Source organism: Stegostoma tigrinum, chromosome 27 (genome assembly GCF_030684315.1).
Source record: "Stegostoma tigrinum isolate sSteTig4 chromosome 27, sSteTig4.hap1, whole genome shotgun sequence".
Taxonomy (NCBI): domain Eukaryota; kingdom Metazoa; phylum Chordata; class Chondrichthyes; order Orectolobiformes; family Stegostomatidae; genus Stegostoma; species Stegostoma tigrinum.
In genome coordinates, this window is record NC_081380.1 from 13,894,461 (window position 1) to 13,908,454 (window position 13,994).

The window sequence follows — 13,994 nt, forward strand, 5'->3', positions numbered from 1 at the left end:
AAATAAGTCGAGCACGAAGAGAACTTTTTTCACTCAGAGGGTTGTGCTTCTTGGAAAATTTCTTGTCCAGAGATTGATGGACACTGGCCAAGAGTATATTTAAGGCAGAGGTCGATAGAGCCTTGACTAACCAGTGAGTCAAAGGTTATGTGGGGTTAGCAGCAAAGTGGAGTTGAGGCCACAATCAAATCAGCCATGATCTTACAGAAGGGCAGGGCAGGCTTGAGGGCCAAATGAACTATATAAAAGAAAGAATGGGCGATTCTGGATTGAAGACTTTTGAAAAATCGCTAAACGGACCAGGTCATTCTTTACTTTTGAAGTTATGAAGTACAGCAGCAGGAAAGTGACCCATCGCCAGGTAGTGACTCCTGACTGGTCAGTGACCTTTGACCAGACAGTAATCCTTGACTGGGTATTGACCCTTGACCACATAATGACCCTTGACAGAGCAGGGACTGAAGTAACTTCACACAGGCTGGTATCCTTTCACCAAGTCAGTTTTTATTTATACATGAACAGTCCTTCACTATAGTACTGCCTCATAGAGAGTCAGATATCAGAGTGTCAATATCTCTGACACATCCTTTTTGTATGTCAGCCAGGGCTCCCTGGTTGAATCAGATTAACAGCCCAATCAGGGAACGCAGATTCAAATGAGGTCCACCTGGTTGACCTCATTACAATCACCACAGTTTCCCTTGGCTAGGCAGTGCCCCTTGACCACACAGTTAGTTACCCTTTACAGAGAAGTGACCCTTATCTGGGTAATGGCCCTCAACTGCACAGTGAGTCCCAAGAGGATAGTGAGTTTCAAAAGGACAATCTACTGTGTCATTTTCCTATATCGTTAATCTTCCCCCTGCTATTCTTATCCTGGTGAGAATGAGATGAAAAGGTTTGACAAAACATATCTTTTATCAGCAAGGTTTAAATTTGGTTCTTCCTGTCACTTTGATTTCAGTGGGACATGATAAAAATACAGGCATCTGTGTGACTAATCAGAACCCATTAGCTAAAATGTTTCAGGGCCCTTTGCTGACCCACTAACTGTTTGTGAGCTCAACGATTTAATTAATTCTCCTGAGTGGGTCCTACCCTCTAGTTCTTCAATATTCTGATTGGTTCAAGTGAACCAAAATAGCCAGAATATCCTGAAACAACATGTGGCTGGAATAATAATCATTTTGCTTTCTATTCTGGAAAATTAGAGTCTACGGAAAATAATTCCAGCAGCCCATTGTCACCTCTGCTTATGATTCATCACTAGCTATAGCTACAAGGACAAGTCTCTCTCAGTTTTAAATGCTGCAAAGATGAAGTCATTTAACAGGCAATGACAAAGCCATGCATTCGAAGTGTGAAGTTTTGTATCGCCAGGAAGTGCATTTAATTATCACCTGCTATGTTAGGAATGTCTGAAAGCTTAAGCGCTGAATCAAATTTTAAATGTGTTAATTTAGTGCCTTTCATTCTCAAGGAATATTTTATGAAGATTCAACTAAGAATTGCAGGTGAAATGAAGCAATTTTTTTTGTAATTTAAGGACACTTTGGGTCTGAATTCGCTTTCAGTTGTCATAAACTCTCCATTTATACTGTTTTATGATAAATTACAGAGTAAACTATCAAATGAGATGACTGTATATTTGTAGTCATTGTAATGAGGTTTGCTAGGTGGACCTCATAGAATATTAGTTTCCTGATTGGGGCTGTTAATCTGGTCCAATCAGGGAGCCCTGGCTGACAGATTTGGACAGGAGTGTCGGGGTTATGTTTTGTTGTGCATCTTGTCGATAGTGCACATTTCTGCTACTGAGCATTGGTGGCAGAGAGAGTGGATGTTTGTCGATACAGTGCTAGTCTACAGGTTGCTTTGTCTTGGATCGTATCAAGCTTCTTGACTGTTGTTATTGAACCCAGCAAATTGGGAAAAGTTCCATCAAACTCACGAATTGTGCTTTTAATCCCCTTACTAATCAAGAACCTATCTACCTGTATCATAAATACACTCAATGACTTCACCTCTACAGCCTTCTGCGACAATGAGTTCCACAGATTCACCACCACCCCCCAATCCCCACCACCCTGCTCTTCTCAGTTCTGAACTGTCATCCCTTCTCTCTGAGGCTGTGCCCTTGGGTCCTAGTCTTTCATATTAGTGGAAACGTTTTCTCCACGTCCACTCTACCCAGGTCTCTCAGTATTCAGTTTCAATCAGATCTCCCCTTGTCCTTCCAAATTTCATCGAGCACAGGCCCAGAATCATATGACAAGCTCCTCATTCCCCAGGATCATTCTTGTAAACATCCTCCAGACCCCCTCTAAAGCGAGCACGTTCTTCACGAGAGACAGGGCCCAAATATTCCAAGTGTGGCCTGACCAGGGACTTATACAGCCTCAGCAAGTCATTGCCGGTGTGTATTCTAGCCTTCTCATAATGAATGCTGGCATTACATCCGTCTTCCTAATTTCCAACTGAACCTGCACATTAATCTTAAGAGAATCCTGAACTAAGATTCCCACGTCCCTTCAGATTTATGAAGCCTTTCCCTGTTTAGAAAATAGTCTGCATCTCTATTTTTCCTGCCAAATTGCATAACCTTATGCTTTCCCACATTGTATTCCATCGGCCACTTCTTTGCCCACTCTCTAGCCTGTTCACGTCTTTCTGCAGCCTCCCACTTCCTCAACACTATCCCTCCACCTATATTTGTGTCATGTGCAAACCTAGCAACAATGCCGTTAGTCCCTTCATCCAGATCGTTAACATATAATGTGAATAGTTGTGGTGCCAACACGGAGCCCTCGGAACTCCAACTATCACTGGCTCCCTATCAAAAACCCTTTAACCCCAATCTCTGCCTTCTACCAATTAGCCAATCCTCTACCTGTGCCAGTAATTTGCCCCTAACACTGTGGCACTGTTTCGCAATCTCCTGTCCAGCACCTTGTCAATGGCCTTGTGGAAGTCCAAACAGATCACCTCCACTGGCTCTCCTTTATCTAACTTGTTCATTGCATCCTCAAAGGATTCTAATAGATTTGTCTGGCGTGACCTCCCCTTAATGAAGATGTGCTGACTTAGTCTTATTTAATCATGCACTTTAAACATTCCACAATCTCTTCCTTGATAATGGTGTCTAAAATCTGACCAATAACCGAGGTCAGGCTAAACAGCTAATAGCTTCCTGTCTTCTGCCTCCCTCCCTTCTTAAACAGGGGTGTTCCATTAGCCATTTTCCAGTCCTCCAGGACACTCCATAACTCCAGGGATTCCTGAAAGATCACCACCAATGCCTCCACAATCTCCACAGCCATCTCCTTCAGAATGCTGGCTGCAGTCCATCTGGTCTGGATTATTTATTCACCTTCAAACTTTTCAGCCTTCTCAGCATCTTCTCCTTAGTGATGGTTACTATATTCTCCTCTGCCCCCGACTCTCTTGAACTTCTAGTACGTTGCTGGTGTATTCCACTGTGAAAACTGATGCAAAGTACCCATTCAGTTCCTCCGACATTTCTTTGTCCCCCATTATTTCTTCTCTAGTCTCATTATCCAGCAGTCCAATGTCCACTCTTGCCTGTCTCTTACATTTCAGATAGCTAAAAAATATTCTTGCAATCTTCTTTTATATTACTAGCTAGCTTAGTCTTATATTTCAGCTTCTCCCCTCTTATTGCTTTTTCTTCTTTCCCCTGTTGATTTTTATTGGTTTCCCAAACCACTGGCTTCCCACTAATCTTCATCACATTGTACGCTTTTTCTTTTTTCTCATTCTTTTCTGCTGTCCTTGGCTTCCATTGTCAGCTGTGGTTGCCTCATCCTTTAACATGTTTCTTCTTCCTTGGGATGAATTTCTACTGTGCCTCCCAAATTACCCCCAAAGCACCTGTCTTTGCTGTGCCACTGCCTTCTGTGCTATGTTCCCCTTCTAATCAACTCTGGCTAGCTCCTCCCACATGTCTCTTTCGTTACCTTCCTTAATTGTAATACTTACATATGATTGAAGCTTCTCCCTCTCAAATTATATGGTGAATTCTGTTATAATAAGGTCACTGGCCCCTTGGGGTTCTTTCACCTTAAGCTCCCTAATCAAGTCAGCCTCATTAAGTATCACCAAATCCAGAACTGCCTGTTCACTAGTGAGCTCTACAAGCTACCACAAAACCAAATCTTGTAGACATTCACAATTCCTTTTCCGCTACCAACCTGATTTTTCCTGTCCACCTGCATATTCAAAGTCCCCTGATTATTGTATTAGTACCTTTCTCACATGCCTTTTCTCTCTTCTGATTTATTTTCTTGCACATATCCTGACTACTGCTAGGAAGCCTGTACAAAATTCCCATCAGGGTCTTTTTCCTTTTACTGTTTCATAACTCCAACCACACAAACTCTATACTTTCCCACGCTACACCACTTCCTGTTATCAAAGTAATTTTATTACTTACTGATACAACAACTCCATCTCCTCTACCCATCTGCATGTCCTTTTGATGGGTCATGTACCCGTTGACACTTAGTTCCCAACCTTGGTCCCCTTGCAGCCAGGTCTCTGATATCCACGACATTGTATCTTTAATTTCAATCTGCACTGCACGCATTTAAGTACCACGCCTTCAGGCCTGGATTGACTACTCCCCTTCTCCGAGTAGTCCTCTTGACTGGTGTGCCTGAAGTAAGATTGCTGACCCTTTCCTTACTCACTATCCCATTACTTGTCTTGGATATTTTAATAACCTCGGCTGAGCTGTCCCTTCCTTTAACTTTTTCCTTAATTTTCCATGCAACTGAACTCCCCTCAACTATTTAGTTTAAAACTCTATCCACAGGCCTAGTTCTGTGCATTGCCAGAACCCTGGTCCCAGCCTGATTCAGGTGGAGCATGTCCCATTGGAACAGCTCCCTCCTTCCCTAGTGCTAGTACCAATGTCTCATGAACTTGACCCCATTTCTCCCACACCAATCTTTGTGCCATACATTTACCTCTTTAATCTTGTTGACCTTGTGCCAATTGCTTGTGGCTCAGGTAATAACCAAGAGATTATGACCATTTTGGTTCTGCTTTTTAATATAGTCCCTCATCGCCCACATTCCCTTAGCAGAGCCTCTTTCTTCTTTTTACCTATATTGTTGGTATCTACGTGGACCATGACAAATGGATCTTTTCCCTCCCACTCCTAGTTCCCCTGCAGCCCAGATGAAATATCCTGAATCTGGGCACCAGGCAGACAACTCAGACTTCAGGACTCTTGACCCTGTCCAAAGAGAACAGCATCTGTTCCGCTGACTGTATTATCCATAACCATAGCTATATTTCTCTTTTCACCCCTCCCTTGAAAGGCTCCATGTACCACCATGCTATGGTGGTACATGTTTTGCTCATCCTCCGTATATCCTTCACACTCATCCACGCAGGGAGTAAGAATCTCAATCTTGTTAGACAAGCTCAAGTGCGGAGGCTCCTTCAGCATTCTCTCCTGGTTCTCTCTCCCTGCCTCACTCGTAATCACACCCTCTGTCCCTGAACACTGACTGAGTTCGAGATAGTTAATCTAAGGAGAATGACTGACTCCTGAAACACAGAGTCCAGTTAAGTCTCCCCTCCAATGACATGTTGTAGTGTTTGAAGCTCAGACTCCAGCTCATCAATTCTGAGCCAGATTTCCTCAAGCAGCATCACCGAAGCAGTTGCTATGAATCACAATGGGTTCCACCAGTTCACATCATGCAGTTACAGCACATCGTCTGGCCTGGCATCTCTGTTTTAATAACTTGGTTCTTTACTTGATTTTTAAAAATTTCATACCAGTCTTGTAGTTTGTAGCCTGTAAATATTTCTCCCAATGATGCAGTCATAACGGCCCTCTATGGTAAAGAATTGCACAGGCTCACAATATATGAGATGAGAAATTCATCTTTACCTCTGTCCAATACTCTCCCAGAAAGGGAAACAACCGTTCCGCATATATCCTATCAAATCACCTAGGAATCTTGTATGCTGCTATTTCTGTTTAACAAGGGAAAATATAAATGCTGTATTGGAAAGCCTAGCATATCTGCCCACTCCTTGGAAGGACTTTCAGAGTGTATGAAGATACTCCCACCTTCTTTCCTCTTTCATCATTGACACAATAACAACTATCGTTCATTGCAAATTTCCAACTGGAGCTTCTCAGGAATGTACCTTCAAAATTCATGCTTCAGAAAATGACCAAACTGTTGGTTGACTTCTGACAGGGACACGGAAACACTGAGAAGAAATGCACCAGAAACAGCTTTCATCCATTTTAATTTCTAACTTGTATTCCAAATGCTTGGGTTACTGGAAACAGAAAGGACCGCAGATGCTGGAAGCTAGAGTCAATAAATGTGGAGATGGAAAATTACAGCAGGTCAGTCAGCAACCAAGGAGCAGGGAAGTCAACATTTCGGGCAGAAACCCTTCATTAGGATTACTGGCCAGCCCATGCCAACTCAGTCCTAGGACTCAATTCAATTTGTAGTGTTTTCTCTCATTTCAAAGAGGATGAGACTAATTTACTTCAACCTTCCAGAAAAAAGAAAGACCCTGCTATGTTGAGTTTCGATCAGAGATAATGGGAACTGCAGATACCGGAGGATCCAAGACAACAAAGTGTGGAGCTGGATGAACACAGCAGGCCAAGCAGCATCTTCTTGTGCTCCTAAGATGCTGCTTGGCCTGCTGTGTTCATCCAGCTCCACACCTTTGTTAGCTATGTTAAGTTTAATGGTTTTGCTGGATTCACTAGTTTCTGTGGCTTTTGCTCGATTCACTGATTTCAGTTGTTGCTGTGGGATTCATTGACTTCAGTGGCTGCTGCTAGATTTGTTGATTTTATCAGTGGGTGATGTATGATATCATGTAAAAAATAAAGACAAACTCAGTTATGATTTCATACAAGAGAGTGAAATTGATCAAACCACAAGGAACAATAGATAAAAATAGACAAGATAGGTAAAAGCAGAAAGTCAGGTAGAATTGAACTGAAATGGCTCCCTGATTACATAGCCAATAAATTGGAAAACCCATTGAAGCAGAATGTATAAGGTAGCTACAGAGGCTAATACATGGATTGAGGAATTTGGTGAGAATGAAAGATGACTAGGTTTTATGATAGTTGAAAAGAGTTGATGATATATGAAAGGGTTGATGATAGTTGACCAGAGTTGATGATAAATGGGCAGGATTGATGATGGATGTGTAGGATCGATGATAAATGGCAGGGTTGATGACAGATGTGTAAGAGCAATGATAAAAGGGAGGGTTGATGATAGATGTGTAGGATCGATGCTAAACGGGAGGGTTGATGATGAATGAGTAGGAATGATTATGCATGCATTGAGGAATTTGGTCAGAATAAGAGATGACATGGCTTCATGACAGATGAGCAGAACTGATCATAGATAAACAGGTTTGATAATAGATGATAAATAAGCAGAGCTGATGATAGGCGATAGATGAGCAGAGTTGACGAAAGATGAGTGGGATAGATAGTAAATGAGCACGGTTGATGGTGGATGCTAAATAAGAAGAGCTGATTATAATTGAGCCAAGATGGTGATGGATGAGTAGGACTAATGCTAAGTGGGCAGAGTTAATGAAAGATGGTTGATGAGCAGAATTGATTATATCAGATAGGTGGGCAGAGCGCTTAACATTGAGGTTCATGAGCAGGGTAGATCTACTGAGAAGAGATGCGCTTGATGGGCTTGCTGTTCTTTCTCAGATCCAAAACTTGCCCTGTTTATAACACAGATATGTTTATTCAGCCCTGTGTGTGTACTAAAGCCACAGATTTATCATGATTAATTATTCCAGTTAATTATTAATCACTGGTTATTGTCTACCAGAAAAATCAATCCATTAATTGTTGACATGAATGCAGCACTTCTAATGGCTCATTACACACAAACAGGAAAGAGCTAACCTTACATCTCCAAAACATGAACTCAAGGCAAGTATAAACTTGGAGGGAGGGAAACATTTTACTTTGTGTTAAGATATTGCAAGGAATTTCACCCTTAGTGCTACATGTCGACATGGTGTGGTTTCTGATGTTAAGTGAGAGAAAACATGAAGGATTGCAGCATTAAAGAAACTTTGCTTCTGTACATACAGTCCAAAGACCACCAAAGGCATAAATTTTATTATAGCTTAGATGAGGTCTTTGGTGGTAAGTACTGATGCCTATTTGTATGAAAAGGACCTTAACCTCAACAAATGAATTTTTAAAAAATTATGATGGTGAGCAAGGGTGTCTCAACACCTTGCACCAGGTAGATCTGGGAGCTTTGGTAAGAGAGCAAACAGGAGGACAATAGGATCACTTGCCCATGCAGCAGGAATGCCACCCCTTTAGGACAGCATAGGTGACAGTAATAGGCTATAACAAACCATTTTCTTACCATTCTCTTATTCAATTTAGGTTAAGATTATGAAGGAAATTCTAACCTAAAGACTCATGATTGGTTGCATGAGTACTGATAGCCTCCAATAAACGGACATAGACAGCGGGTGCCAGCAGCCTATGTGACCATGAGGCATCACAATTATGTCCATTCATTTGCTCCCCTCCGCTCACAGTGCCCAAAGACTCCTTCATTGTATCAAAGACAGGATTTTTTTCCATGGCTTTGGAACTCGGCCATCTGAATTAGGACAGAAGCACACACTGCGTGAGAAACAGTTATGTTCTCAGTTGTCTCTGGGTCAAAGGATAGTCCAAATGAGGATAGGGTTGTACTGTCAAAGTTAGAGGAACAATCAGAGAAGGCCAATCAGGAATGTTACAGCAGACTGTGATAGACTTAAGTAAGGGAGACATCTCTTTCCAACCTTATCAAGAAAGTAATGGGTTTTGTAGACAGTCACCCCTCTGGGAAGATTTATAGGGCAGCCAAGCAACAGCCAGTGTTCGGGTTGGCAGCACGGGGCAGCATTGAAGCTGCTTGGCATGCTGGCCCCCTTAGTCTGATGGCAGGAGTCATCTTCAAGCAGCCAAACTGGCCCTTTCTGTCTGTGGAGACTTGGAGATTGACTGGAAAATCTCAGTTGGTCTCTGTTAATAAGAATCTTTGAGTTGTGATTTTCCTGTTTGACAAATTTGGACACATGTTTCATTCGTATCTATTTTTCTTTGGTGTATGTCCATTCTACGGACTCGATCTCAGTTTTAAACATTTTGAACATTCCTCAGCTAAAATATCTTTCAGCAATGTTTTCCGTTAATTAATTTTACTTTATTCCTCATTACTTTAAGGCTGGATTGACTCTTAAAATTATATAAGTGAGTGGATGTTCTGTGACATTGGTATGAAACATGGTTGGCACATAACTGCTTGTATAGCCTCCTCCTTTTTACTAGGTGTTGAACATACGAAAGAATGATGAAAAAAAACTACTGGACTCATCAACTCTGAATATATGCGCCAAACATCTAACTTCTAATGGCACAATCTTCTGGAGGTGTGCATAAAAAAAATCTCCACCACTTGTGATAAAGCTTTATAGATAGTTAATTTTGGCTGCTTGTGATCTCCTGAGGCTAACTAGTGGTAGGAACGACAGAAGTGTCTGATTTTGTTTTGAATTTTGTTCCAGAATATTTTATCTCTCTCAGACTGTGTGGCAGCTCAGCACCAAGCTAAGGCAGCTTTTGAGTCACAAAAATAACTAGCATCCAAGTTCAGCAGGTAATGGGGAAGGCAAATGGACTGTTGGCCTTTATTAGAGGTGAAGGAAAAGGACTATAAAAATAGGGAGGTCCTGCTAAATTATGCAAGGCACTAGTCAGACCATACCTGGATGTTGAGGTCGCCTTATTTAAAGAAAGGTGTATGGTCATCGGAAGCAGCCTACAGAATGCTCACTAGATCAACTCTCTGTATGGAGGGATTTTCTTAGGAGGAGAGTTTGAGTATGTTGAGTTTGTATTCATTGGAATTTAGAAGAATGGTAGTAACCTTATGGAAACACTGTGATTCTCATGGGGCCTGATGGGGTTGACAAAGACAGCATGTTTACCCTTACGGGGTTTCTAGGGCCAGAGGGTCTAATGTCAGAATAAGGATCGCGCATTTAAGACGAAGAGGTCTTCCTTCTCTCAAACGGTAGCTAATCTGTGCAATTCCTTACACAAAGAGGGGTCTGTTGAGGTTGGGTCATTAAGTATATTCAAAACTGAGATGATTTTTAATCAATGAGGAATAACGGGGATTACGCAGGAAAGTGGAGTTGAGGATTATCAGATCAACCACGACTGATTTCATTGAATGGCTGACCAGACTCGATGGGCTGAATGGCCTACTTCTGCTCCTCCGTTTTACGGTCATGCGGTCACTACAGCACCTCAACTGACAGCAGGGTGTAATTACAGCACGGCCAGTTTAGATGGGAAGCCCCATTCTAAATGCAGACATAGGAAATCCTCATGGGCAAGGTGCTTCGGAGATCTTTAACATCCCCTTTGTTGCTCCTGACAGCGATTACTGAAACAACTTTGAAGTTAACAAGTTAATATTGTGCCTGGCCATTTTAAACTACAAAGCCCTAAACAGTGGTTTATGTCGTTGGCTGGCGTCCTGGATTGGGTCTGAGGACTAGCTTATTCGACAGGTGTAGTGAGGAATTCGGTGGGTTCAGAACGGGGCATACACTGATCTTGTCCTCCCTTCACCTCCGCAGGGTTCAATGGTGACAGTAATGGGATTAGGGGTCGTGGTCGGCACATGAATGACGAGAGCACTGCCCTCTTCTATTGTTCCAAACAACGGCTGATCCTATCCAGTCCCCAACCCCGTCTGCACTGTCCCGGCTTCACTGGAGATACCTCCAGCATCCCTCTTTATCACAGATTTTCAGGAATCCCCAGTCACTAGAGCGGGGCGAAGGTCGCCGGGTGGTCAATTTCGTGTCCCTGGATTTGCAAGTGCCTGCTTGTTTAATTTCACAGCGACCCTGTGCACTGGCGGGGGCTTCAATTTCAGCGTGAAATTAACGCTGTTGGCTGGGGTTCCTCCAGCGATTCGAGACAATGTGCCTGGTGCTGGTGGCCGTGTGTGTGTGTGTGTGTGTGTGTGTGTGTCCTACCTGCGGGCTCAGCTGCACCATCCTGCACAACTTCTCTTCGTCCTCCAACACATCCCTCAGCTGCCGGGTACTGAGGACGCCGAAGCGGTCCCGGGACATGATGCCACCGCTGCTCCAGCCCCCTCTCCCGGGAAGGCGGAGAGGGACCGCGGGCGCTAGCGGAGCCGGACCATGCGAGGCACGGTATCAACCAGCGAACCGGGACGGAGTGTGTGTGCAAGCAGGGGCGGGTCTGAGGGCTCCAAAACAGCCGCCAGGCGGGGCTACAACCAAGCCATTGAGACATGCAAGCGATAAGGAATAGGTCAGAAAGGCACAGAAACGCCACTGATCGGCCAACAACGATAACAATTTGTACTGCCTTTGTCATGCACGGAGCGGCAGAATCACATCTCCAGCCTCGCTGAGGCGGGCTGGAGGGATCACACGAAGAAAAGTGAAAAAAGGAAGACTTGCATTTGTATAGCGCCTTTTGCGGGCTGCCCCGAAGCACGTTACATATCGTCGCTGACTTTTGAAGTAAGAGCTCCTTTTTTTAACCGCCAGCAAATCGGCCTTGTTTCTAATTAAAGGAACAATTTACAAGGGAAGGCTTTTCTTCAAAAAAAACTTCTAATCACTAGATTTAAAGTATAACGATTGTTTCAGTAAGTCTGGCAGCCAAACTGAGCTCACCGAACTCGGGCAAACAGAAGTGTGTTAATGATACCAGCGATAATGGGAACTGCAGATGCTGGAGAATCCGAGATAACAAAGTGTGGAGCTGGATGAACACAGCAGGCCAAGCAGCATCTCAGGAGCACAATGAAGGAGGGTCTAGGCCCGAAACATCAGCTTTTGTGCTCCTGAGATGCTGCTTGGCCTGCTGTGTTCATCCAGCTCCACACTTTGTTATCTTGGATTCTCCAGCATCTGCAGTTCCCATTATCTCTGATGGTGCTCCTAAGATGCTGCTTGGCCTGCTGTGTTAATGATAACCACGTAATTCGCTTGCCAGCTCATGGGATAAAAAAAAACACACAATTGTGGAGGCCTGTTGTGGTGCAGTGGTAGTGTCTCTACTTCTGTACCAGGAGGGCCTGGGTTCAGGTCTCACCTACTCCAGAGCTGTGTAATAACATCCCTCAACAGGTCCATGAGAAAAATGCAAATCAAACAGGGGCAACATGAAATGTGATGTTGGCCCCGGATCAGGAAGCGGAGAATAGCAATGAAACATAAGCAGAAATTGCTAGAGAAACTCAGCAAGCCTGGCAGCATCCATGGAGAGAGAAACAGAGTTAACATTCTGTGTCCAGCGATGCTTCTTTACAACAGAGGGTAGCTAGGGAATTGTGGTATATATACTGAGGACAGGTTTGGAGGTGGTGTACAGGAAAGAGAATATTCTCAGAGGGAGCCCATAAGAAAAAAGACACAGAAAGGAATGGATGATGGTAAGGAAGAAAGAGAAGGTGATAATGGAGACCATTCCTAATGCACCTAACTCATACTCTTTACCCTATATCCCCCCCTGCCTCCAGTATTTAGTTACCATCAGTCAGAAGAAGTGTCACTAGACCCAAAGTATTCATTCTGCTTTGTCTCCACAGATGATACCAGATGTGCTGAATTTCTCCAGCAATTTCTGTTTCGGTTTCCAGCACCGGCAGTATTTTGTTTTATTATTATGGTAGTGAAATTTATCAGACTGAAAGAAGTGGGCTTCCCCAGTCTATGCCAGAACCACTGTTTTTCTTAATTTATATTCCATGACTACAGTGAGTGTACAGGGCATAATTTCAAAGCTTGCAGATGACACAAAATGTGAACATATTGTGAGCTATAAGAAGAATCTTATTAAATGCAAATGGGCAGAAGCAAGCTGACAGAATGGTCAGATTAAGTTCAATATTGAGAAGTATGAAGTGATACATTTTGGTAGGAAAAAGGAAAGAACAAGACAATTTCAAATAAAGCCTGTATTTATAAAGAGGTGCAATAACAGAGAAAGAGGGGTCCGTACACACAAGTCATTGAAGGTGGCAGGCAGGTTGAGAAAGCAGTTCTAAAGGAATCCTGGATCTTATAAACAGGGATGTAGAGAACAAAAGCAAGGAAGATATAATGAACCTGTCTCAACTTCTGGTTCAGTCTCAACTATAATATTCTGTCCAATTCTGGGCACCAAACTTTAGGTAGCATTAGATAGAGGGCAGAAAAGATTGTCATGAATGGTTCCGGGGTGAAAGACTTCAAATATGTGGATATATTAGAGAAGCTAGGCTTATTCCTGTTCAAGACGCGAATGTTGTTAGGAGTTCTGACAAAGGTGTTCAAAGTCATGAGTATTGAGATAGAGCAGAGAGGGACAAACTGTTCACATTGGTGGAGATGTTGAGTTCTAGAAGACATCAGTTTACGGTAAATAGCCAAGAAACAACAGAAGTGCGGAAAAATATTGTTACATATGACTAGGATCTGGAAAACAGCAGCAAGCAGAGACAAATTCAGTTATATTTTTCAAAAGAAAATTGGATCAACACCTGAAGGGCAAAGCATTCCAGGGCAAAAGGGAGTAAAAATAGACTGACCATGTTCTCTTAAATATGGACTGGACTAATGGGAATTGACAGACCTAGCGCCCTCCAGCAATGACAAAACACAAGGTTGTCATCCACCCAAACAAAGACCACTTGTTTCCAAGAAAGTGTATCAATAATCTTTGCCACAGACAATCTGCAATAGAACATGCTACCATCACTCAAAATCACAGCTCATCACTTGAAATCCTCAGGACTCAAATTCAGTTTACTTCTATTTAAATATGTTAATTATCAGGTCATTTTATTTCATTCATGCAGGCCATGCTTGGTGTAGTTAATCCCAAATGATGGTGG

At 42.9% G+C, this 13,994-nt stretch overlaps 1 protein-coding gene and 1 long non-coding RNA gene across 3 annotated transcripts in view; one reads left to right on the forward strand and one right to left on the reverse strand.

Moving 5' to 3' along the window:
- Positions 1-11,522, reverse strand: part of vps37d (VPS37D subunit of ESCRT-I) — a 43,967-nt gene extending 32,445 nt beyond the window's left edge. Inside the window, exon 1 of the mRNA XM_048556831.2 lies at positions 11,116-11,522. Within this exon, the coding sequence (XP_048412788.1) occupies positions 11,116-11,214 (99 nt within the window). The 5' untranslated portion in view covers positions 11,215-11,522. The remainder of the gene's footprint in view (positions 1-11,115) is intronic.
- LOC125464479 (uncharacterized) overlaps positions 11,389-13,994 on the forward strand; it is a 56,058-nt gene continuing 53,452 nt past the window's right edge. For both annotated transcript variants that reach the window (XR_007250020.1, XR_007250019.1), the window contains exon 1: positions 11,389-11,634. This is a non-coding gene — a long non-coding RNA (uncharacterized LOC125464479). The remainder of the gene's footprint in view (positions 11,635-13,994) is intronic.